The sequence below is a fragment of the Sceloporus undulatus genome, chromosome 3 (assembly GCF_019175285.1).
Source record: "Sceloporus undulatus isolate JIND9_A2432 ecotype Alabama chromosome 3, SceUnd_v1.1, whole genome shotgun sequence".
NCBI classification, from domain to species: Eukaryota; Metazoa; Chordata; class Lepidosauria; order Squamata; family Phrynosomatidae; genus Sceloporus; species Sceloporus undulatus.
Window position 1 is genome coordinate 88687748 of NC_056524.1, and position 27408 is coordinate 88715155.

General features: G+C 40.5%; 1 protein-coding gene across 5 annotated transcripts in view; it reads right to left on the bottom strand.

Moving 5' to 3' along the window:
* GLRA2 (glycine receptor alpha 2) overlaps positions 1–27408 on the bottom strand; it is a 168938-nt gene that overhangs the window by 27169 nt on the left and 114361 nt on the right. For 4 of the 5 annotated variants that reach the window (XM_042461130.1, XM_042461131.1, XM_042461132.1 and 1 more), the window contains 2 exons: positions 3118–3267; positions 2122–2241 (listed from right to left, as the gene is read on the bottom strand). In XM_042461130.1, the coding sequence (XP_042317064.1) occupies positions 2122–2241; positions 3118–3267 (270 nt within the window). The remainder of the gene's footprint in view (positions 1–2121; positions 2242–3117; positions 3268–27408) is intronic. The other variant, XM_042461133.1, reaches the window with a different exon arrangement.

Genomic DNA, 27408 nt, shown 5'->3' on the forward strand with positions numbered 1-27408 from the left:
GACTTGACAGCCATAACTGTTTTAATATCAATATTCTTAACCTGGTAAAGAATTATTGATAACTTCCACATACAGTCAGTATGTGCTGCTTACCCATGAGGTGAGTTTCTTTGCACACTGAACCAGTCGTCCTGGAGTCCAGACAAATTTATTTTTCTCACTATACACCTCTTTGAAAGGCTTTGGAGGACCCACTGAGATTCAGCTGTGCAATTGATTTTTAGTGACAGGCCTGCATCCTACATCAACTTAAATCAGACCTGTGCAATTGGTCATCCACCAAGGCAAGGTCACCAAGCATGTCTTGTAGCCTACAGGTGTGTGGCACAGCCATTTTCTCAGCCCCAGAATAACAAAAATAGATGGTTTAACACAAGGATCTGCCACCTCTGCCAGCTGATGAATCTACAGTTTGATAGGCCACATGTCTTAGATATAATAATGAAGAACATAGCTACAGACATGCTCAGTGAGCTTTCTCTTAAAAGGAGAATATGCAACAATGCTTACACAAGTAAGAACATATCCATGGGAAGGGGATGAATAGAGATAGGGATACTATATTTATTAAGTGTTATCTGGTGTTTTTCCCTTGGTCTGATCTATCACTTCCTTTCCTATATATCGAGGTGAGAACTGTGTGACTCACGGGCTACATGTGGCCCTTTGGACCCTCATTAACCCATCCAAAGCCCCCAATAGTCCCAAATTTCTTTGGCCATACTTTTTGGTTAAAAAAAAAAAGACTCAAACACCACAAAGTATTTTTCTTGCTGTGTTAGTGAACACCTTGAAACAATAAAAAAAACCCTATCAATGTGGCCTTAAATGTGACTGGTCATGATAATATGTTACTTCTCGTCATCCAAAATGGTACCTTGACATCACAACTTAGTTCACTAGAGCTCCTGAGGGTGACAAAATAGGGCAGCCGTCTAGCCATATTTTTGGTATTTCTAGAGGTGTGATGGAACTTTGAGTTAATCCAACAGGTTTCTTCTTAGGCTCAGATGCCATATATTTGATTATGACCATTCCTGTTACCGTTGGGATCTAAAAATGCATTGTTGGTTGATTCCTAAGGCAACAAACATGCTATTGAGCTTTTCCAAGACAGATAAAATCCTTTTCTCCTGCTTTGTGAGGACCAAACTACCCCCAGAATACTACCTACTGGAATTCAGTGAATATGTCTAAACTTTCTGTTGTAATTACCTGCCATTGGAGATGAGAAAGACTAGGACTACAGTGTGCATCTGTGTGTCTGCACACACACATGCACATTTGGGGGATGTCAGGCTCTCTTTTACCATACGATGGCCCATTACAAATGGGCCGTTTTGTGCGTGCGGAGCGCGCACTAGGGTTAGAAAGGGGCGGTGCTTCCACACACCCCAACCCTAGTGCGTGCTCTGCACGCACAAAATGGCGGCGGCCGTTCCACACAGCCACCGCCATGAGAACGTCACGACCGCGCCGCCTCTATACGGGGCGGTGTGGAAGTGACATCCTCGCTCCGCGCCAGGGCGCTTAGTGGACACCCCAGGGACACCCCTTTTCAGGCTTCCCCGCAGCCTGAAAAGCAGCTGATCGGGGCCTCAGCGGCTGCCGTTCTGGCCACTGAGGCCCCGATACACCAGGGAAAGGGGCAGGTACAGCCCGCCCCAAATGGGCAGTCTGTAACCCGCCGATGATTATTATTAAAATGCTTCAGTCTCTATAAACACTGGAAAAACTAGCAGGCTAACTGAATTCACATAATCAGTGTCACATATATTATGACTTTGAGTCATTGTTTTGCTTGATGCCATATCAAAGTTTAGCAATAGATGTACACTGAAAAAACCAAAAATATGTTTACCCATATACATGATGAAGCAATGCATAAAGACATGGAGGCACTGCCAAGAAAGCAATAATGGGACAGCAGTCAAAACACAGGGTACAAAGTATAGACACACATACAAATATATTCACATGCAAAGAACAGCAGCCTGCCTGATAGAAGAATTCAGCTAGATGTAATGTCATGAACACTGGCAGTTGCCAATTTATGACATCATTTCCATACTACTTCTCTCACATACATTCTCATTCTCATTCTCTCTCTTTTCATTTTACCCTCAAACTTGGATTGCAGATCTGATTCACTGGCCCGTATGCTGATGCCTCTTTTATCCGTAAGCCATTCGCACGCCGTACCGATTCGACGCTTTCATTCCCAACAGTCACAGCCTGTGCCTGTTTCCAGATTTGTCAGAATAGATAGCAGCAACAGGAATGGAATGGTTGCAATGAAATATGGGACCAAACAAAGTAAAAGAAAGAAAGAAACAAAAAGAATGGTACGGTTAGAGAAAATCAGGATGAACTGTGTGAAGCAGTTTAGAAGGGAACTCAAGTAAAGGATAGCTGAAATAATAAGGCTAAAATGGCTTCTGTACATTAGTGTGTGTGTTGTTTCTTTTGGAGGAAGGCAGATGGTAAATATGATATCAAAGCCAATAGAAAAACAACTGAGTGAGTAGCTGAGTTGTTGATAAGATCATCATGAGTGACAAATGAGTTTCATAGTTTCAGTCCAATAAAAGAAAAATCTCTTAGGTGCTGCAAAGTAACAAGTAGTTGATGTGTAAAGTTACAGCGCTGTATAAATAAAGGTTAATAACAATAATAATAATATTTTGGCAAAGCAGAAACTAAGGTTATCCATCACTATATGAGGACAATTGTACTAAAACGAATGGAGTGAGGAGGATTGGTGCTTAGAAGATATTTAAATTAAAGCTGAAATGAATATTCACAGGAAGCCTGAAAATTGATTAGTGCAATGGATTTGCAAGAAGCTTCTTCAGATCTTAACATCTGCCCATGGAAGTGAATACTTGGACTGTTTTGCCAATGTAAAAAAAACAACAACAAAATCTCTACCTAAAGACTAGCAAACATTTATTTTGTATGAGTTCATATAGACTGGCCTCAGTTCTTTTAATTGATGAAAAACTGGACAAAATAAAGATACATGTGTTTCATGTCATATGTACCAAAAGGAAGAAACCAGAAGTGTGCAACCAATTATTTGGAAAAAGACGAATGAACATGTTGAGGTTAGGGTACCTTGTTTTGCCTCCGCTGCCTTCTCCGAAGCCTCAGAAATTCCTTGTGTTGCCTTGACACAAAATTCACTGCTGCATATTCAAGCAATGCAGCAAAAACAAAAAGAAGACAGACGGCCATCCAGATGTCAATAGCTTTTACATAAGAGACCTGCAAGATAAAGGAAGCAGGGTTTGTTTGTTTTTTAAAAATCTTTTAATGAGAAAGGATGATGTACATGAGGAAAGGGCAGGAAATATCCACAGAGATGTCTTTGACTTCTGTGCTTACTAGGCACTGAATCTTTTCTAATTTTGTTATTAGCTTTGAAATAGCATTTTCAGACATAAATGTAACTATTAGTCCCAAATGGAGCAGAGCCTATGAATCAATGGAAATTTGGCAAGTCAACCCTTATGTAAGTTCCATTTATTCAATCAAGTCAATACTTATGTAAGTTCTGTTGATTCAGGTGGGGAGTGACACTAGATTTAGGCTTTGCTCCAGTTAAAAAGAAGGCTTGAGGCCTTATTCATTAAATCTATACATTGTTTTGTTATTGTCAAGTGCCCTTTTGTTCTGTTCCTCTCCCTGTTGATATTCTGCTTCTTCACTGTCACAATCCTCTGCTTCATTTGACTGAACTTCCATCAAATCTAGTTGGCCATATGGATGCATTTGAGTTTTCATTGTGTCATCTCTTCAGACATAACATAATGACATCATTAAGAAAATTGCTCAGATCACTATAGCGACTAAGGTTAAATGATTCACTGGCCCATATGCTAATGGCATGGGAAAAGGAGGTCAAAGACTGTGTGCGGAGGGGGAAAGATGAAGAGAGAAAATAGGGCAGAGAGGAACAGCAAAGTAATGACACAAATTTGTCTGCAGTTTGTAAGAAAACACTGAAAATATAAGGTGCTTTTCAACAGTCTTGAAAAATTAAGTTAAATGTTTTCAACTTAAGTCAGCCTTAGCCAGCCTGGTATCCTTCTGTTTTTGGACTGCAATTCAATCAGTCCTGCTCGACATGGTCAATGGAATAGTAGAAACTGAAGTCCCAAACATCTGGATAACATAGGTTCATAAAGGCTGGTTTATTCCTAATATAATTTCAAGAGGCATTCCCTATTCCCAGAGAGAATTGTTGATTTATTTTGACAGAATAGACCATATCTTCCACTGTATCCGATTCATAAGTAAACAAACTGTTTACAAAATGTTTACTCCAGTTTTAAATGCAAAATATGCTGTGAGATGCAGTTTCACTTAATGCAGTTTTACTTGTCACCTTTTTTCATTCCTTCTGAATTTATTTTACAATACTTTCATAACAATTGTGATGTAGCTTTCTGTTCATTCCCTCCGTCCAATACACTCATCTACCTTATTAGAAATGCATGAAACACATGGAAGGTGTTCAGAGTCATCTTATTGTTGGAAGAGAAGTCAGAAAGATCAGCACTTTTTACTGAGTAAATCCTCTACTAATATGAATAAAGGCACTGGGGACAATATAATGAAGGAGCCCTTCCCTTAATCTTCTTGCCAGTTATGGTTTCTGTGATAATTTTAACTGTATCATATTGCCTTGAAGAATCAGGAAACTCAGTCATAACAATTACCTATGAACATCTAAGGTCCTGTTTAGACTTGGCTTATTAAATAATAACAACAAAAAGACAACAAATATAGGATACTTTTCAAAGCATCAAATTAGGATGATGTCAGATTATTTTATCACCTTGCCCATTCACTGAATTTTGGAGGGGTTTGTATGGCATTATTCTACACTTGTAATCCTCCTTTCTTTTTCCACTGGTTCTTCCATCCTTCACCTTGTTGTTGTGTGACTTCAAGTCATTTCTGACTTATGGACAGAAATGGGTTCAGAGAAGGTTTGCCATTGCCTTCACCTGAGGCTGAGAGCATGTGCTTTCTCCTTAAGAAAAAAGAGATGTGTATTGATTCTAATTGCTACCATGAAGAACACTCCATCTGGAAATGCCGTAAAGTCCTATAGCTATGCCTTGGAGAATGAGTGAAAATTAAGTTGTTTTCCAGAAGTTCTTGAATTGCAATGCCCATCATTCCTTTACTAGTGGCTGTGTTGGATAAGGCTTCTGGGACTTACAGTTAAACATCTGGAGGGAAGCATAATTCCCTGCCTTGCCTTGGAGAAAGCTGCACTGAACTCAGTGTGTCTTACTTATGAGTAAAAGGGCATGTGATTGCACTGCCAATATGTTACTAGAAACAGATGCTTCATATGTACAATTGTTTTGTGGGCAGGGAGTACTGCATAGGAAAATATATGTCTTTCAGAGTTATAAATGCATGCACAAAGCTGCTATACATATTTTAACCAACCTGTGGTTGTTTCCACCTTCAACATTAATAGAAGAAAATCACTGCGGATTACACATGGATACCAGGTGCCTGGTAGATAACTGTTTTAGAATTACTCCCTCCACCATACACCAACATGCCCATTTCTTTGAACCAATCTGTTTCCCAGAGCTGTGTAAATATTTTTACCCCAAACAAAGCCAGTGCATATAGGTTTATGTGCAAAGAAAAGGAAGCATTATCCCCTGTGTTGTATAATAAATAAAACATGTTATCCTCAGTACGAAATCTAGCATCCATAGCAACTATGAGCAAAACTCCCACTGGTGTCAACAAGATAGATACTGTGTATTTCATTGCTTACAGAAGGCATTTCTCATATTGACCTTTCAGTTCTAAGAGAAGAAACAAGATTGCTTGGCAAGTGTTTGTCGCTAGCTCAGTGTCTTCCCAATAGTGCTCTGTGGACCAGACTTTGACATACGACCATCAATGTAATTAGCAATTTAGTTATTATCAATTCACAGTTTGTTATTTAGAGTAAATATCTGTCATAGAGGACCTAATTCAGAGGAAAAGAGTATAGAGGACTTAAAACTTGGCTTTCAGTTGTGGTCCCAATCTGAAACAGACCTCCTTTCTCATCCTAACTGTTTGCTTGGAGAGAAAAGCTACTTTTAATATCAAAGTGTTGTGTTGCTAATGTTACTGGGCCAGGATGAAAAAGCTGAATGGAACAGTGGCAATAACATCCATCACTTAGTGACCAGGCGATCAGTGGGATGATCATTTAGAAAAAGGGGGAGTCCTTAAGGAATCACCTGCAGATCTGGAGAAAGTCTAAAGAAGAAAAATAAAAGAGAAGAGAAGAACATTCACTCTGTTCCAGCCCCTATGGTGACTTAAGCATTCCATTTTGATGTGGCAGACCCCTGCCTCCAATTTCTCAACTATTCCAGATCTTCATATATGGTTGTTGTGTGTCTCAAGATGGATATTTTCCTTCTTCTATCTCTAGGGTATGACATATTGAGCTGAGATCAGGTTTCAAAACCTGTAGAAGCATATTTTCCAGTGAGAATCTCCTTTGTCTTAATATTTAAATGTGACTTTCCTTGGGTTCATTTCTGTTGTATGTCATAACATTCTCCATGTTTTTGATTAACATAGTCTGAAACCAGTGCCTTGATGGGCATTTCAACTTTATCAGACACTATGGCGTGTTACAGACCGCCGAGAAGCAGCGGTCTGCTGCCGCCGCTGGTTGCTGCATCCGGGAACCGCAGCAGCCAAACGGCGCGGTTCCCAGACGCAGCAAAGAAGGAGCGCAAAAATCGCGCTCCTTCTTGCCCCCCCGAAAAGATGCCGCAAGGCGCTAGTCGCGCACTCGCAGCATCATTTCCGGAGCACGACGTGCAGACGTGTGGAACGGCCACCGCCATTTGTTACAGACTCAGTCCGTGGTAGGGTTAGGGGCGTCTGGAAGAGACACCCCTTTCTAACCCTAGCACGGACTGAGTCCGTCCTAGGGTGCCCGTTTATAACAGGCCTATGTGTCCTGTAAAAAAGCTCCTCATATAATTCATCTACTAGCATTACTCAGTTATAACAAGATACGTATAATCCTACCTGCACATTTTCAGAATTTTCTACTAAATTCAAGGGGCAGTTATTTCCAGGTAAATGGCCATAAAATTATACCTCCATGAGATTAAATTCTACACTCTATCAACAACTTCTGCAGTCATTATTAATTTTTCTTCTCATGCTGCACTTATTTATAGCACACTAACAACAACACAATCCCTGACTTTACACTGTCGGTATGTTCACTCAATAATTATGTAAAATATAGTTTTGCAACATATAGTTTTGCAACACACCCAGGTGAACTAATATAGATAATAAATTGTTTTCAGTGGCCATCGTTCAAGCCTCTTACAGACTACAGAGATTACAGTACATCATTTTTCACCTGATCCAGGCATGAGCTTGAATGGGTGAGGACGGGTGTTATCACACAGCAAAACGCTGCTGATGCCACTGGGAGACTACAAGCCATTCCCCAGCTGTGCTTTGCCCACATATTTTGAAGATGGAAGCTTTTTGTCCCAGTGGCATCAGTGGCGTTTTCCTCTGCCCTTTCCCAGCCCGTGCCTGGATCTGGTGAAAAATGATGTATGATAATCTCCTATGTCAAAATATTTCAGGGATAGCAGATGTGCTCCCTCAACACAATTGGTTTTAGAGGAGGCTGTTTAGGTAATTCTCAACACTTTCAGAAACCACAATAGCTACTTAATATATTTTTTCTAACTAATTTTCCAGTTGTTCTACTCAATGTTGCAGAATGGCTCCTCCAGCATTTTTAGAGTCTGTAGGCTGCTCACCCAATTGCATTTTAAACCACATGAATTATTGAAAGACTTTGGAAATGTTTTAGCACCAGATAATGAGGGACATTTTTCAGATGGAAGTATGTGTTCATCAACCACACATGAAGAAAAAAAAATCTGAATGCACATTTTCTTTCTCTTTTCAATATAGCTTCATTTGTTAGAGCAAAATAGAGGCCAGCATGGTAGCCTTAACCTGCCAGCTTCCGGATGTATTAGACTCTAATTACAATTCACCCCCAAAACAGTTGTTAACATACCCAATGTACCCTGCATTATATTTAGGTCTCCATATTTCCATAGTTTCATATTTTCATATCTGGAGGAAATCCTGTTCTAAAGAAGTCACAATGATCTTTGGAACACAGAGTGAATTTTCCATGGGAAGAATACACAGACCCAAAGACATGTGACAGACCCAGATAATACCAAGATAAAAGCTGAATGGGCTTGCTGATACCTCCTTCCTCCACCCCTCAGGCTTTCTGCACATCCTCTTGTGCTAGAAACAAAGGACGAAGGCAGTAAGCCAACGCTTCTTCTCTACCTCACGATGTGTCCCCAGCCAACTTCCCTGTCCATCTATCCTGGGGTTGTCCCAAGTTCAATGTGTTTTTATACTTTTTTGTGGGTTTTTCGGGCTCTTTGGCCATGTTCTAGAAGAGTTTCTTCCTGATGTTTCGCCAGCCTCTTTGACGATGCCAGCCACAGATGCTGGCAAAACGTCAGGAAGAAACTCTTCTAGAACATGGCCAAAGAGCCCGAAAAACCCACAAAAAACTATGGATGCCAGCCATGAAAGCCTTCAACTTCTCAATGTGTTTTTGTCACTTTGAAGTTAAAACCATCAGTCATTCACGTATCCCATTGTTGAGTCCCTGGGAAGACCATCAGGTCTTTGTTACATTACAAAATAGCATCTAGCATCCCTTCAGGCTAGGATCGCAGATATAAATATTAGTCCCAAACCTAGCCTCAGTGAGCACAGTGTGCACATCGAGACTCTTCTACACACTGTGTCTTCCTCAGACTCCATCTGAACCACATAACTCACTTTCTGTGGTCTTCGCTCCAGGTCAGGTAAATACTACTCCTACACCCCTAAAACTTCACTATCCATTTTTCATACCTCTATTTCAGGTAGCTCTGAATGGTGTTTCTGTTAGAACTACTATTGTGTATTTCATTTGACTTTTGCCTATTTCTAGATAAAAAAAATTATTTACCCAATTAGTACTGGGATAAATAGATGGAAATGATCCTCAAGTTACACAGGCTCTCACAAGCTTCTTTGAGCTAACCAATTCCCCAATATTTAACAGAGTCACTGATACAATTGATGAGGATGCCTCAGTTCCCTCTTGCCTTTTTGGGTAACACAGTGTGGCCATCCCCAGTGGTGTAGGGATACAAATGCCAAGCACCATCCAACCATAGGCCATTGGCCTGTTTCTGGTAGACCAAAGATGGCAGCCAGTTGTTAGGATTCTTGTAAAGAATGCTGGATTAAGGGGATCTGATCCTGAAACAAAATGGTGCTTCTTATTTTTACAAGTAGATGTACATGTTGAGGGCCCATGTAAATGGCTAATTTTTCTGTAACTGCTAAGAGATCCTATGCATATGCACGTACTTCTGTTTTAAAATATCACTGGAGCAGAACACTGGAGAATGTGAATTTCAGTAGCTATTGTTTTAAAAGACCATACAAGACAGAAGATGGCCCAACTACAGGAGAGGGAAGGGACACAACAGCTCTGTTTCAAATTGGAGTAAACACAAAATAAAAGGGAGTGTGATGCCTCTTTGTATGTTTCCACTCCTGTCTACATATAGAGTGCAATTTTCTGGTCCCTCTTTTGCTATATATGTAGAGACTCTATATGCAATTTGGAACTCGGCTTTCCCTGGACAGAAGAAGCTGTTCAGAAAGTCACCCTCACTGTGCAAAAAGTCATGGAAATATTGAAAGGTGCAAAGGCCAATGCACCCCTGCCCCTAGTGTGATGGCTGTTATCCCAGAAATCCTGCCAGAGGATGGCCTGAGACACCAGAGCTCTAATATTATCTCAGCCATGATTTTCCCAGGATGATCTTCAATGGGTTACAGTTATTTGTCAGAACTTTTTTGTAGAGTTTTTTCAGAATAAAATGCAAAGTGCCAAACATGCCACCATGAAAACAGGGAGAAAAGATGTGATACTGACAAATACCAACCAATGTGCCATTTTTGTCTGTCCATCTATCTTCTTACCTAATCTATCATGAAATCAAAATGTGATTAATACATTCAAAGCCATTTCCCTTATCCTCTGTCTGAATAAGCCATCTTGTCATGTTTTCTGTGGTCTTACCCTTCCAGTACTAAAAGAGCTTGTGCATGTGTTAAATCTTCCTTCCTTCCTTCCTTCCTTCTAATTTATACCCCTGCCTTTCTGCCAAAAGCAGCTCAAGTCAAGGTGGTAATGCTACATGCCATATATCAACAAATTCACTTGCAGAAGCTTTTCCACAAAAATACAAGGAGCAGCAGCACCTGCCCTTTCTTCTGCAAAGCATTAAATCACTGAAAGTTATAAACAACACTGACAATAAATTGATAAGTGGCTTTTTCCTTTTTTACCATTTGCCTTCTTTTGGTAAACACGTTTGTCTGAAGCATTTTCTTGGGGAATATTTTAACAGAGCTTGGGGATTTTATTTTTTGAACTACAGCTTCTAGAATGTCACAGCCAGCACTTGCTGTGCTGGCTAAAGAATTCTGGGACTAGTAGTACAAAATGTAACTTATCGGAGCTCTTTACTGGAATATATACCATGTGCAATGTTATCAAAGTATCTTCTAGCTTGGAAAGAGCAATTGCTGCTACTCTGAATCCACAGGAAGTTAAAGAGTAAAAACTACTCTCATAGGTTCTTCAACAAATTCCTGATGTGCCTTGCAGATAATTTCCCCTTTCAAAAGGTGGAGGGAAGAACAAGAGGATCAGCAGTCCTGACTTGATCCAAAGCAATAGGGGGGAGTTGGTCACTGGAATCAAAGGAGCTGGTATTTTATGTAACATTAGAAATTCATGACTGTAGGGCAGGCCAAAGAAAATATAGTCAAACATGAACCTTGGATTTCAAGAAAGCTGATTTTATCAAGTGCAAGGAAAGACTGAGAGAATCTCATGGCTTGAGATGCTAAAGGAAAAAGACACCCAGCATGAGTTGAATTTCATGAAGAAGGAACTGCTAAAATCACATTCACAAACAGTTCAATTGAAGAAGAAAACTGAGAAACATCTGAAAAAAACCCAATGTTTTAAGGAGGAAGTGAAAAGAAAAAAGAGCCTGTCTAAAGAATGGAAGGAGGGGTCGCTCACCCAGAAAACATACAGATATGTAGCTCAAGCTTGCAGGAACAATATAAATAAGCTATAGCTCAAAATGAGTTGAGATTGGCTAGCTAACAATGAAAATAAGGATTTCAAATATGGCATGTTTAAAGCATGAGAACGATGAAGGAAATGGTGGGACCCCTGGATGGTAAAATGCTAACCAATCACAATGAAAAGGCAGGACTGCTCAATACCTATTTTGCTTTGATTCCCCCAGCCCAACAACCTTTGCAAGGAATCTGGGTGGCAAATCAAGACTGATAAGGATTTAGTTAGTAATCACCTAATTAACACTTGGGTCTCAGACTGCTAACCTTCAGACTTTCTGATAATCAGAATTGGCATCTTAACCACGAAGCCACTGTTCCCCAGGAATCACCTAGCTAACCTAAATGAGTTCAGATCTGCAGAGCCAGGTGAACTGTATCACAGAGTATTGAAGGAAACTGCCGACATACTTGTGGTAAGCAGAACCACTTACCATCATTTTTTGGAAGTCCTGTAGAACAAGTGAGGTGCTAGAGGAATAGAGATGAGCAAATACTGTCCCTTTCTTCAAAACTGACAAAAGAAAAAGATGAAGAGGAAGGAGAGGAAGATGGTGATGATGATGATGCAAGAAACTATAGACCAATCAGCGTAAGCTCAAAATCAGGAACAATGGCGGGTTACAAACCGCCATAAAATACGTATTGACTACGTATTAGGGTTAGGAAGGGGCGGTGCTTCCGCACCCTCTAACCCTAGTACGTAGTCAATACGTATAATATGGCGGCGGCTGTTCCACACGGCCGCCGCCATATTGATGTAGTGGACGCTGTGCATCCGCATGTCGCGTGGCGCTTATGACGTCACGAGTGCACCATTGGCGCCTCGCGGCGTCATAACCGCGCTGCAGGAAGAAGCTCCATTTTGGAGCTTCTTTTTTGCTCCGTGAGGGAGTCGCGTGGTTTGGCTGCTGTGGCTCCCTCGCAGAGCAAACAGCAGTGCTGGCAGACCACCACAAAGTGGCGGTCTGTAATGCTCCATAATTAGGATGGATTATACAAGATTCTGTTTGCAAGTATCTTGATGGCAATGTAGTGTTTAGTAGGAACCAGTATGGATTTGTCAAGAACAAATCCTGCCAAACTAACCACACACACACACACACACACGCACACACACACAAGAGTTTATCATACGGGAGGAATTTCTCTTAATTTCAAATGAAAAGAAAGTGGGGCCAGAACGCATTCACGTGAATTTGCTAGCTCAGCGAATTTACATGAATTTGAACTGCATTTGAACTGACTTCCCATTGCCTGAAAATAGCTTGCCATTGCCCAAAATTGCGCATGGTAGTCTATCACACAATAACGTGAAACCCCATTGCCTGAAATTGCGTGTGATGTGGTGGAAATTCCTTATTATTAAAAAAACTATATAGAAAAGATGGAGTCACTTTGGTTAAAGAGAAATAGGTTTTAAACTTGAGGCTTGGAAATTAGAAAAAAAAAACTAGAGCAAAGGAATAATGAGTGCATCTTGACCTGGGAGAACAGCTGGCTCCAGCAAGCACTAGCTAACAGACATAACATTCACACAATTTAGATAAGGAGATGCAACTGTGAAGGTTAGAAGGAAAGCTACTAAATTCCTGAAGGAGGGGTGAGGAGTGATGATGCAGTTTTAATGTATGCATATATTTCTGTAGTGATTGTAAGAATTCTGTACGTTTGAATTGTAATTAGCCAATGAGATGTGGAGGACAGCTTCTTTGTGTAATTAACTATAAAATGAGGCCATCTTGCCTGGTTTGGGATCTCAGCTTTTTGGAACTTGAATTCCACTGAGTTCAATGTTTTCCTTTGTCGACAATTGAAAATAAACTTATGGATTTTCAATTTACTAGGTCCTCTTGTCAATTCTTTGCTCTGTCAGTCCTAGAACTTTAAGTTTCCTGAAATTTCTGTTACAGTGATAGTCTATCACACAATAACGGGAAACCCCATGATTGCATTCGGATTGCCAATTGGATTATACTTCCAATTTCCCTTGTCTGATAAACTACACATACACACACACACACACACACACACACACGGTTACTAGTTTAGAATGCTGTGGATGTCATTTAACTGGTTTTCAGCAAAGCATTTGATAAAGTTCCCCATGATATTTTGATTAGCAAACTGACTAAAAAAGGAATAGATGGAAACACCACCAGATGAGTCCATAATTGCTTGGAAAACCATGCTCAAAGAGTTTTCATCCCTGGCAGTGCTTCAAATTGGCAGGCGGTCTCAAGTGATGTGCCAAAGCGTTCTGTCCAGGGGACAACACTCTTCAATATTTTTTTTATCAATGATTTAGATGACAGGGTGGAGAGAATCCTTATCAGATTTAGAGATAAAACAAAACAGGTAGCAGGTAGCTAACATTGGAAAATAGGAACAGAATTCAAAATGACCTTGATAAACAAGAAAACTGGGCTGAAATTAATAAAATGAAATTCAATGGAGACAAAGGCAAAACCCCAAAACTAAATGTGCAGGTATAGGCTGGGAGATAGGATGAGCTCTGCAGTACTACATGTTAAAATGACCTTGGATTATTGTTGATCTGAAGAGGAACATAAGCCAGCAGTGTGATGTTGCAGCATAGAAGCTTACTGCACACATCCCCCCCCCATTATGGAAACAGGAAGGGGATGCTCAGGACCGCGTGCAACTGAGAAAAAACGGATTTTATCGCACAGCAAATCATCCTCAAAATGGCCCCGTTCCATCCCCTGGTGCCAAGCCATCCCCATTCAGTGCTGAGGTGCATCAAATGTTCGGGTCAGGTCTGTTTTAAACTGTATTTTAAATTGTTTTAATTACATATTTTGAATAGCACTGTGGTTTAATTGTTTTTATAAAAAAAATCTTTTATCATTTAACATTGTAGGTAGTTCCATGCTGGGAGAATAAATACATTTAAAAAATAAAATAAAAACACAATAAACATAAGACCTCTGTCTTTTCCAGGATTGTTGATTATGCAGACATTTTTATTGCCCAGCCATAAGCTCAGTGGCAGAACACCTGCTTTGCCTGCAAAAGATCCCAGGTTCAGTCCTCAACGTATTCAGTCAGGGATGGAAAATATTCCTGCCTGAGATACTGAAGAGCCAGTAAGAATCAACAACACTAGGTTAGACAGATCAATGATCTGCCTGTAGACCGCTCCTCCTGTGTTTTCATTCTAGGCTAAATCCCAAACGATGGTGATGGTAGGAAGGAGGAGGGAAACAGGATGGCAGGAAGACAGGACTATGATAACATTTCTCACATTTCAGGGGTTTGCTGATAATATTTTGCTCAAATAGCCCCAAAACTGAGAGGAGGCACTGCTGAGATATCTCTCTCTAATGCAGAAGGGTTTCCAGCTTTACACTGGAAAATCAGTGGATATTTAACAAACAAAAATGCAGCACCAGACAATATCTAGGAGATTGGAAACAAAGGACAAATCTGGATGTTTCCCAGAGACAGAACTAAAAAGTCATGTAATTATATTTTGTGACCTTATTTTGCAAGCAGCTGTTTTACTGCTTCTATTTTGGAAAACATGGCAGGGGAAAATCACTGAGGAGATTATCACACACAGATGGGATAAGGACGGAATCACTCCCCCGTACTTATTCTATCTTTCACAGCGATCCCATGAAAGGGTTTCAGATTGCAGTACTATTTTCCCATTATTGAAATGTCATTGCATCAGCGCAAACTTCCATTAATGCAAAATGCTGGGCAATGCCACTTCAGTGACGGGATCTGTGCGACATTTGGAAGTCTTTCACAGGATCACGGTCAATTGTGCTTTCTGGATGGGATAATGACGGAATAAGCGTGATGTCATATGAAAATCTTCTTGTGATCATGCTATAAGAATGGGGAAAGGACAGGACAAGGATGTTTTGTCCCCGTCTGATAATCTCTTTTTTTCTCATCTGTCATCAGACCTCAGAGGGAGAGAAATGCCTGCCAGCTCCATCAGTCCTGGCCTAGAGTAAGAAGAGCCCTCCCTCCAGTCCATCTGCCATGGTCCAAGCCTCAGAGAGAGAGAAGAACTGCTGGATCTGATCCTCTTCCCCACTACCATTCCCTTCTTCTTTTGCGTCATGTCTTTTTAGATTGTAAGCTTGAGGGCAGGGAACCATCTAGTTAACCATTTTGTAAGCCCCTCTGCCAGCCTTAGTGGCTGAAGAGCAGGGTATAAATACTCTAAATAAATAAAATAAATAAACCAAGATAGGGAGAAGGCCTTGGTGCTTTTGCTCCCTCTGTTCTCCTCTCCCATTCAAGCTGGTATTGGTTTATTCAACAGATGTCACAAGAGCAGAGGATCAGCTTGAGAGACCTTGCCCTTCTTGAAGAATACACTTATGCTTGCTACAACAGAATAGATTTCAAATGCAGGAACAGGAAGTTAGGGGACATGAAATAGGACCAAGGCATATAGTTTGGAGAACAGATGGAAAACCTGCAGCCTTCTAGATGTGGTTGGACTCCAACCCCACTGGTTACTGGCTATGGTGGGAGTTGGAGTCCAAGAATATCTAGAGGGTTTCGTGGTCTCTAGAGCTTCTTATTTAGAGGAGAAGAAGACAAATAATAGTGAATATTGTTCTTTAGGGTTGATGTCACCTGGCATGGTAACTCATGGTGTCACCCACCCCCTTGAACCTCCCATACCAAACCGTACAGAATCCTTAGTAATATTTTTGTATTAATGTTACTCATAAGTCATAATTCTCATATATCACTGAACTTGCAAAATTAAAACTATAATTTTAGATTACCATATCATATCCACAGTCTAATTTTTTATATATACACAGTTTCATGTGGTTAAAGTGAAAATTTCATAACATGTAATGTTTTTAAAGAAAAATTTAAAATATATTTTTTAGATTTTTTAAAAATTGAAATTATAAAATTATTTTTTAAAAAAATCCTGGGGCCTCTCCTTTCTCCTCCCATTGATCTTCACCCCACTCACACCATTTCTTCAGCATTTTAAAGGAACACCAGTGAGTGCCACAGCTCATTTCTGCAAAAAAGCATATTGAGGAGAAGTGGTCACCCACCTTAAGGTGTCACATGGTGCAGTCCACACCCCCTGCACCCTCTTGATTGTTCTCGATGGCATCACTAGAGTTGGTGTGGTAACTGATGCTGTAACTACTAGGCTGCCTGGCAAACACCCCAACTGCTAGTGGGTGTGGACTGCTGCCACCCTGCAGTCTTTTCTGGGATGGCCAGAGCTACTGGGTGATTGAGAGGTGGCTCAGCAGCTCCACCAGACCCAGAAGACAGACCCTTCCCACCCGCAGCCTAGGGATGGATGGCTGCCACCATTGCCCCTTGCCCTTTTCTGTGTCTGGCAGAGCTGCTGAACAAGTGGGAAATGGAGGAGACCCACTTTCCTGTCCAGCCCGCAGCTCCATCAGACAGAAAAGAGGCCCCTTCCCACCAGTGACTGCTGGTCAGGGTGGGCTGCTCCTGCTGCCATACAGCGCCTTGTGCCTTTGTCTAAAGATGCTTCCCTAAGAACTGAGACTGACTCCAAAAAACAACACCACAAGTAAATTGTAGTTAAAATCAAAAGTTTACTAATAGCTTTTAATCTATATTTATATAGAGGCTGTATCTTAATCTGAACTAGTGAATAGTTCAGGTAAAAACTATCTTACCATCTTTCCAAGGAAAGTTGAGAGAGATGGAAAACCAACAGTTCAGATGACAATCATGCGAGAGAATATTTATTAGTCCCAAATGGGGATGACCTAAATCACATGGTTAGTTTGAATGAGGTGGGGGGAGAGTTTGCTTGCAGGAAATCGGAGGGAGAAAGAGAATGCAAAAATCTTCCAACACTTTTTCCAGGTTTGGTGGAGTGAGCAAGAGAAGGAAGTGATTTATTTTCTGGCTTGACCAGCAGCACTACCAAACATGGGAGTTGCTATCAAGTGGCAACAGCACCCCGCTCTCAGCAGTGGTTGCACTCAGTGGGTGCTGGAGGTGACTTGACTGGTGAAGGGGGGCAGCCGGGGGGGTGTCTTAGGATAGATGGGAGCAACCATCCCACTGGGTGTTTACCCTCTCTGCTGAGGTGTCACCCAGTAGTCTCTCTCTCTCTCTCTCTCTCTCTCACACACACACACACACACACACTGATGCCCTTGATTGCCCCCCCTCACCTTGCACATTGAATCTAGCTACTCTCACAGCATTAACCATGCTGGCTAAGGTTTCTGGAAGTTGTTTGCTGCTACTAGGGAGCCCTGGTGGCACAGTGGTTAAAATGCCTGTACTGCAGCCATTCACTCAAAACCACAAGGTTGCGAGTTCAAGACCAGCAAAAGGGCCCAAGCTCGACTCAGGTTTGCATCCTTCCGAGGTTGCTAAAATGAGTACCCAGACTGTTGGGGGCAAATTAGCTTACTTGCTAATTAGCTTACTTGCTGTTCACCGCTATGATCTTTGGAATAGCAGTATATAAATAAAACAAATTATTAAAAAAATTATTCTGGTCCTCCTCCTCTTCCTCCTTTCCAAATTCAGGCAGGAATCTATGTATACATGCTTTGTTTGCTACTCCAAGACACTTCCTTTAGTCATGCTTCTTTGCTTGAATATTGAAAGTCCTTGTATGGGCTACAAATGCCAATTTCTTATGAACAAAGTACCTTTAGCACCAGTATGGCAAGTTCTCAAATTATAGCAGCAATCGGACATGGGAAATCCATTATGATTTACCAGTAACAATAATAGTGTTCCTGTTAAATTTTGTGATCTGCATTTTAGAAACCAAGAGTTTGAAAGGTTCCTGTTTGTGTAAGGGGCAGAGAAATATTAGATATGCAGGTTTGAATTCAGTTTCTTAGAATAGCCTTTCAAATGGTGAAAAGTCTGGAAACTATGCCCTATGAGAAGCGACTTCAGGAGCTGGGTATGTTTAGCCTGGAGAAGAGAAGGTTAGGAGGTGATATGATAGCTCTGTTTAAATATTTGAAGGGATATACTGACAATGGAGCTAGTTTGTTTTCTGCAGCTCCAGAGAATAGGAAGAATAGATTTAAACTACAGGAAACGAGGTTTAATCTCAACATTAAGAAGAACTTCCTGACAGTAAGAGCTGTTTGACAGTGGACTATGCTGCCTCGGAATGTAGTGGAACAGCCTTCTTCAGATGTTTTTAAACAGAGGCTGGATGGCCATCTGTTGGGGATGCTTTGAATGTGAATTCCTGAATGGCAGGGGGTTGGTCTTGATGGCCATTGAGGCATCTTCCAACTCTATGATTCTAAGTAATGCAGTGTACTAGAAATGCTGGAAAGTTATCAAGTATTGAAATGTATGTATAGTAAATACCCTGTTGAGGGAAATTCCTCAACAGATGGAATGTGAGATGTATGATGCCTCACTGTACACAATGCAGAAGATGATATACTTTACCACTATAATGTACTAAAAGTACAGTATTGCCTTGTAAGTATGGAAAATATTATTTATCAGAAGATATATTCCTAGGCTATATAATATAATGTCTGCAAGAGATAATGTACCTAGACCAGAAAAGTGTGTGTGTTGTATGATTCTCTACAACTGCATAAGCTAAGTATTTTGCATAATATACCCATATATGTGTGTGGGGATGGGTGGGTGGGTGTGATGGCAGCAGTTCTATATCATGGTCTGCACTGCACAACTTTACTCATGCTTAGCTATGTTGCAGAGGCACTAAAGAATCCTTGTAGTAAATCATAAACATGAATATCAGGGGACCAGCAAGACTGTCCCAATGTACAGCACTCCACCAATGCACAGTGGCATGCATCTGGTGTCCCACTGCATACTTGGCATTCCTGATGTGCATCAGTCTCAAAATGCAATGGTCACTTCACTGGGTCTTCTATGTGTGTCATGGCAGTCCCTTGCTTGAATGTGGATGTTGCAAACTTGGTCAGTTCTGTTCCCCACTGATGTATGTCCACTTACATAGATGTACTGAATTCCAGCCTACATATTTATTATTTTATCCTTGATGACAGCTCAAGAAAAAAAGGCAACACCAGCTGTTTCCTCTTTGGAATGGAGATGCTGGAACATCCAATCCTATCAATGGAGACCTTTTCAAGAAGCTAAGTAAGAGGATAAAATGCTTGATTATATGAACATCATATAATGAGAGATCTCATTTGCTCACATTTCATTATTTAATTGGATGTTGTTTTCAGTGTTGTCAAGGCAATTGTCACTAACCCATTGACTTAATTTATTCATTGCTAATATGTAGAGACTATCAGTCCTAAGAAATAAATACACAGCCATCCTTTCATAATCATGCCTTGAAGGAAGTTATAAAAATGTATACAATTGGTTAAAGTCTTCAAAGTACTTGAGAAAATACAGGAGGAGGGCTTTGAGGTGGCTGTTTTTAGCTTAATCACAAACAACAAAGATCAAGGGTATGTGTGTCTTTATGTATATGTGTGTAGCCAATAGCTTCAGGCATATATTTTCTAATTTTAGGTTTTTCTTTGATTCAGTGAACTGGATCACTTTTAATGGTTTACTTAGTTGTGATTATTATACATGCTAGAGTGTGGAAAATATATTTTCTGAATGTATGGTAGTCACCTCATAGTACATATCAGTAATCCTGAGATTCGCCAGAGATCTCAGTGGCACAACCAGACATTTTAAAAAGATCCAGATCTTAACTTTGAAAGCTCTTTTTTTTCTTTTTTGGCCCTGCTAAAAATAAAGAGAAGACATATTTATCTCTGTCATAAAACAAAAGTTGTCCCACTTTTATTTTTAACAGAATGGGTTTGATTTAGTTTCATCAAAGGAGCATACCAATGCAAAGATATAAAAGTAAAAAGTTTGAACTGCTAGATTTCAAACGAATTATACAATTCAGTTATGTACTGTAGATGTTTTATACAGGGACCATGATCAACCCTGATGCAATTCATTTAAGCTTTTCCAGCTAAGGCAGAGGCAGACAAGGTATAGCCCTGGAGTTAAATGTGTCTTTGAGGGTGTTTTCATGACTCTTCATCCCTTCAGATACTCTCAAATACCATTTTTGCACCTCTCAAGACTAAAGTGTCCTGTTCTGAAAGCATCCAGGAGAGGCAATTCATGTTTTAATGAATTGCCTGCCTGGTTGGCCCGGTTGACATTAAACATACACCATTTTTTAAAAGGACAAGTTGACTTCTGGTCATTTTCACCTTTTTGTTTTGCTTTATAATAGTGTTGGCATGACATGCCACCCACACATAGGCTTCCATGGACAGAAAGTGAGTCCGTAAAGCTGCCAAAGATTCACACAGCAGCCCTGCACAAGCGATCACAGTCATCAACCAGCTCATGAAGCCAGCTGCTGTGTGAATGTGCACACAGCAGCCAGCTTCAGAAAGTTGTACATTTTGGGAAGTTGTGCTGCATGAATGTGCACCTAGAAGCCAGTTTTGAGCCACAATCACTGCAAGGAAGAGAGGAAGAGGAACAGAATCATGTCCACTCATACCATGTGACTGCCTGCGGAGTGGAACTGCATTGGAAGGGACCTATTGCGTGAAGGTAGTAATGAAATAGCAGTGAGACTGAGAGCCTATTGATAGATTTTGCCCCTCAATGAAACGATGTATTATAGTAATAAATTGAATGCAAGGCAGCAGCAGGACAGTCATAATATGGTGAAATAGGTACTGATCAAAGACACTTTGATTCTGTGAAAATTCTGCTTTTTAGCCTTGCGTGATAAAGACCCTGGAACTGGAAGTTGTTCCTTGCACAAAGGTTGTACTTACTTGGCATTGAATAATGATCTCGTGCAAACTGAGTTGAAATGAGCATCAGTTATGCAAAAAGCTGGGATTATTGCACCAAGCCATAATTGGCTGTGTTAAACCTCATTTGGAGAGGACATTAAGCTGTGTTACTCCCAAACTAGAAAGGAAATCCATTACCAGACAAAAGTAAAAGCCTCTGTATTCTCTCTACCGTTATCTATTGGTTCTGAAAACCTGCCTCAGGGCATTATTATCTTGTTTTTATTTTCTTGTTTCAAAAAGTCAAAGGAGTGTCACAAGAATGGTGGAAATTAGCATTAAAATAGATTAATCTCAGCTTAAACATGTAATTTAGAAAGTACAGGTTGATAGGATGAGAGGAAAGAGGCAAATATCCTTGATGAGTCAAAGTGGCATGTAATGCTTAAGCTGGGTTGGTGAATAGCAAGTTCTAACTGAAACGTCACAGTTTTTTTGGGTAAAGTACACATCCAATGTTGCCTCTTCACATGCAGATGTCATGTAGGTAGAGTCATCATAAAAGGTAGGAATTTGCATTCTCATTGAAGAAAAATATGATATTATTACTCCAGATGAAGCAAGTGTGCTTTCCTAATCATGTCCAACAGTAGTTTCTCCTTCTTGTCTTAGAGTGCCGTATACTAGAGCTGGTCTGAACCCTTTCTTTGATATTTTTTTTGGATACATTCATTTGCATATCACACATTGTCAACCTCTTGAGAAAATGGCCAGTAATTTTCCTTTAGTTGTCTGATATTCTTAAAATAGAGTGCTGTAGTGTTATCAGCAGAGGATTCCCTAAAGTAGAGATGAGCAACTTACAATGGGGCAGGAGGAATTTTCCCTTTGATCCTCCTTATCTTGCAAACAGTGATGCCGCTCCAAGCATGACCAGATTTAATGTAAAAGCTCATCCACTTTGGGGTTGGCACAAACTGGCTGTTTTTCATTGGATTGGTTTCTTCCACTGTATGTGTGTATATGTGGTGTGTGTGTGTGTGTGTGTGTGTGTGTGGTTGTATATGTTTTTTGAGAGAGAAAAAATAAGCCAGGAAAAAATGACAGTGGGGAAGAACTTTGAGGATCTACTGGGAGACATTAGATGTTGCAAAATGACCACACAGAGGTTACACTTTCCCCTTGCCTGTGCATCACTTTATGGGTTCTTTTAGACCAACTATAATTGAGTATTGAAACAACAATCAAAATTTAAGCCCCAATATGTATTTAACAAACATGCCACAAATTATATATTAAACATATGTAGTGTTTCCAAAACTCCAATCGGGTGCCAGTGCAGGACTCATCAGCCTGTCCTGTTCAATTGCATCGCAATATTTGATTGAAAGTATTAAAGCCTTTAATGAAGGCAAAAAGGGCCTACTCCTTATCCCTGGCAACTGCACTTTTTTTCCTCCACCCCTTCCTTTTCAAAATCCAGTACAGCCCATTCCTTAAGGTTTCCTGTTCCAGTGGGCCAAACCATTAACTCAGAGAGTTTACATCCCCTAAAGCATTTGGTTCCCATGACATCTGGTCACTGACATCTTTTGAAATTGCTTGAGTGCAACAGAAAGTTAGGGACAAGCATATTTGACTAAATCCGTGAAGCACAGCTTCCAATCAAATACCCCTCAATAGTTTACAGGTGGAAAACAGAATAGGCATGATGAAACAACATCAGGGGTCCAATCCATACTGCAGAAATAACCTGTCTTGAGACCGCTTTAACTGCACTGGCTCAGTGCTATGGAATTTCGGGAATTGTAGTTTATTGTGGCACCAAAGCTCTCTGACAGAGAAGGCTAAATGTCTTACAAAACCACAGTTCCCAGAATTCCCTAGCACTGAGCCAGGACAGTTAAAGCAGTGTCAAATTAGATTATTTTTGTAGTGCAGATTGGACCAGAGTGTAGTCAACAGTTATTAGTGAGGAACAACAGACAAGCCAGAAGATGCTACAGAAGTTTGCTTTTGCCTAAGTCTATTGGAAAGGGCAAGATTCTGTTCCCCTCCCCTCCTCTCCTCCCTGCTGACTTAACTGAGTACAAATTCTTTTGCACTTTGAATTGATGGAAGCAGTTGAAATAAGCTAAGGAGTAAGAAGGGAAGAGGAGGGAAGAAGAGAGGGGAACTGGGACATTTTAAAAACAGTTGAAAAAAATGGAATGATAGGGACAGTTGGAGGGCATGCTAAAATGGTTCATGTTATTTCAGCCTGAGGGAGTTCCCTCTATCAGGCATTCCCTCCTCCCAGGATGATCCAGGGAGAGGGATCCATGCTGTGACCTCTGACCAGTCATCTCCTGGCAGTGAAAATGAAGATTCATGGCAAATTCCTTCTTCCTTTGGCCTTTCTAATTGGGAAGGGCACAAGGAGTAGTGATCTTTTCCTATTCACCTGTTGGGGCTTTGCCTGGACCAGGACTTTCCAGATGAAGGAGGATACATGGGTGAACGATGAGGTTCTAAGATCTTAGGGCCTGACCTTGGGGACTCTACTCTTCTTCTATAGTCCTCAGGACATGGGAGAGGAATCTCAGGGCAAGAGTGTTGTCTTGAAAAAAAATCTGTGTGTGTTCCCTCATTTGTTACACCTCAAAATCTCTACAATTATCATCTCAAGTAGATGCGATGGCCAGAAGCACCTGGTACCAACTTTGGTTGATAGGCCAACTGTGCCCCTACCTGGACCAAAAGGACTTTGAAGCAATGGTACTTGCACTGGTAATCTCTCGTCTTGATTTCTGTAACACGCTCTACATGGGGTTACCTTTGTATCAAGTTCAGAAACTTCAATTGGTACAAAATGTGGCAGCCAGATTGGTCACCGGTACACCTAGGCCTGACCATATAACACCAGTTTTAAGATCTCTCCACAAGCTCCTGATCGAGCAAAAGCTTTCCTATAATTACCCTTGCCAGCAGACCCCGAGGCTAAAAAGTGATTGGAAACAGAGAAAGTGTTTTTTGAGGGGGACTACAAAGAGTCCTCTTATGCCGCCGAAATTTTGTTGCCAGAATGATGCCTAGCCACTTCACCAATAACACGGTGATACAATTAGCTTGACTGCCATTTTAAAAAAATAGAATGGAATTGAATGGAATGAGCGGTACACATTCCAGTGGGAACGAAAATCGTGTCTGAAAACCCTCCGAAAACAATGAAGATCAAAAAGATCCTGTTTCATAGTGGGAATGACACTCGTGTGGAATCGATTCATCGATCCAATGTGAAAGCAAATTGCTAACCAGGTTAAATAGTAAGTGGGAATGAGGCTTAAGGATGACAAGCAAGGCAGAACTCATATGTGTAAAAAATAGGGCCGACATTAGCAATCATTTTGAACAAGGCTCCTCTCCTGAATGCAAATTATGGCAAGACACTCATAAATGGCAGTCTGCAGGACCTGATTACTGCCTTAGCAAGAGCACATTTTGGCAATTCTGAGCAAACTTAGCCAAGCACTTCTTTCAGAAAGATGTACTAAAAAGAAGTAGAAGAAGCTGTGTTCAGACAGGCTGAATGTTGTTAGGCAGTACAATTTGCATGGTATTCATGAAGCATAGTGCACCATTATGAGGCAATTTGGAAGAAATTATGAGGCAATTTGGAAGAAGCTATGCAGCGTCTCCACTTTTCTGGAGATAGTCTCTACTTGCTTGTAGAAAAGCCTGGCTTGCTAAATAATGTCACTGAATTCAAATCTCCTCCTATCTTTTCTACACCCATTTTCTTTTAAATGTTACAGACATTTGACCTTGTTTGTACTTCTTGGCAAGGATCAAAAACAGAGGTGGGAAAAGTGTTATCCTCTAGATGCTGTTCAACTGGAACTCCCAGTGGCCCTAGGCAGCATAGCCAATGGTGAAGAATCCTGTGAGTTGTACTCTTTCCCAGTATTAACTATGCAACTTAAGTGCTTTTAAGTCCATGGGGAGTGGCTGCCAGTATTTACTTCAGAGACTGTAGCATAGAATGCCCCTGTAGAATGTTACTGACCTTCAGGAAGCTGGCCATGTGTCCTACTTTACAGTAGTCCTCTGTTTCAAAGCCTCTTCTGTTTTAATGGCAGCTCAACCCACATTCAGTTTAAGGCCTTCAGGTATAAGATGGGAGAACAGGGGTCTTTCAACATTAAACACCTGAACAGCAAAGTAAGTACGTACACTGTTCACCTGGGCACATTTCTTTTTCCGCTATGGTGAAAAGCTCTGTATTTTTATTTATTTCTAAGATTAGATCGGGGGGGGGGGATAAATACATCTTATGTAAATCTATGTCTTTTCGAGGAGGGCGTTCCTCTTTTGTAGTGATACAGTTTTGACCACAATGCATTAAATGGCCATCCACTAGCCTTTTATGAAACAGAGAGATGAGGAGTCTAAATGGCTCAGTGGATTGACTTGCCATTCATTTATCTTTGGATTCTCACCAATGCGGGTGGAGTAGTGAATGCAGGGCCACTGTGGACCACGTCTGTGAAATTTCCAGGACCTGTTACATTAAAGAAAATCTTCTAGCCTTGAAATCTGTTCTTTCTTAGATAGTCATGCTATAATGAATACCTCAGTGAGACATTGCTGCCTTTTATGTATGTATGTCAGAGTGAGTGAGTGAAAGTGAGAGATGCCCTCCCAAATAAATTATCTATGAAAATACATAAGAGATGGTTTATGCCTTAAAAGTCTATCTATTTTGGGTCTTCATGAGATGAGAGGCTTGTAACATGTTCACACTTGCTTTCATTTTATTTAAAAGATTACTGTTCGGAGAAAAAAAGACAAGACTTTAATGGTTGCCACTTACTCCTCATTTCTGGCACTTTAGTAAGCCTTCAGAGAGAAGCTGAGATCCCAAAATCATTCTGTTTGACATTAAGGTTGTGAAAGATGTCACTTGTTTAAAGAATGGAATGGAGCCTTATTCAAGATTAAAAAAAGTTTCTTCAACATGTCTAACTGCATTTGTGAGCAGTATAAATCATACACTCTTTTCCCACCCATATCCTCCTGGCCAAACTAGTAGTCAATATACAGTATTTACTATTTGCTGCTCTCCTCCCATACGCTTATTTTTACCATTTTAACCCATGCAGTTTACCACTATTATTTACTCTAAGGTCTCTTCTACACTATAGAGTTATGGCACTTTCATTTTAACCACCATGGTTGCTATAGAATATTAGAATTTGTAGTCTGGGTGAAAATTCAAAATGCCCCTTCCTAAACTGCAAATCCCAAAATGCCATAGGATGTTGTAATGGCAATAATAATTGCTAACAAAATGAAGTGTGAAAGAGACTTAAAAATTGCTGCTTCAACACAGTTTGAAAGACTTCATATCTCTTTTGATCTCAACCAATCAAGGTATCACACAGGGAGTATAAGGATGTCACAATACTGCACAACCAATCAGATGTAAGAAGGCGATTGCATCCTTATGAACCCAGGCTGAGAAGGATGAAGCACACCTGCTCCTTGGCTCACTCAGATGAGACCTCAGCCAGATGAAAGTGGAAACATATTCCTGTTGCTAACAGCATCCTTCTGCCTTTTTCTCCATTTTGTCTCCATCCTCATGAACACTTTCACTTCCTTTTGAAGTCATGCCAGGAAAATCTTTAAAAAGGAATGATACCCCATGTGATACCTTTTTGCTCTTGCCAAACTGAACTTTCAGCTCAGCCTTGACTAAAACATCAGTGCAGAAAAAATGGTCAGAAATTGAATATGGACAAGTGGACCCATCCAGTAAAAGATCCCAGTGTATCCCAAGCCCTCAAAGAACTGTTCCTGGTCAGTCAGGGCTCCACTTTTAGCACTGTCTGTGGTTCATGGGGGGGGGGGAGAGGAAGGATGGGGAGGGAAATTGCATGTATTTGATTTCCACACTCCTGAAATCATCAATGCTTAGGGATGGAAAGAATATTCAAAAATATTTGGAAAATGGTTGGAAAATATGATTCATGAGCATCAGGAAACTCTACCAGGGGGAATCCTGCATTGGGCAGTTTGAGAATTATTATATGCAAATTTCAAATATGTGTTGTTGAGGGGGTTTTTTTTACAAAGAAAAGAAAGCATTCAAAAATATTATTTTATGTGCAGAAAATGTTCCTCCCTGCCCCCAAAAAAGAAGAAGAGAGAGAACATATGTAAATTCTGCACAGAATAAGCCTCCAGCAACAGGTTAAAAAAAAAAAAGCTAACAAATAGTATTTTCTGTGTAGAAAGTAATATTCCTGTGTAGATAATTCTGTTTCTTGTAAAAAATAATAATAATAAATGTTGCTTCCCATGCCAAAAATGCAACAATTTT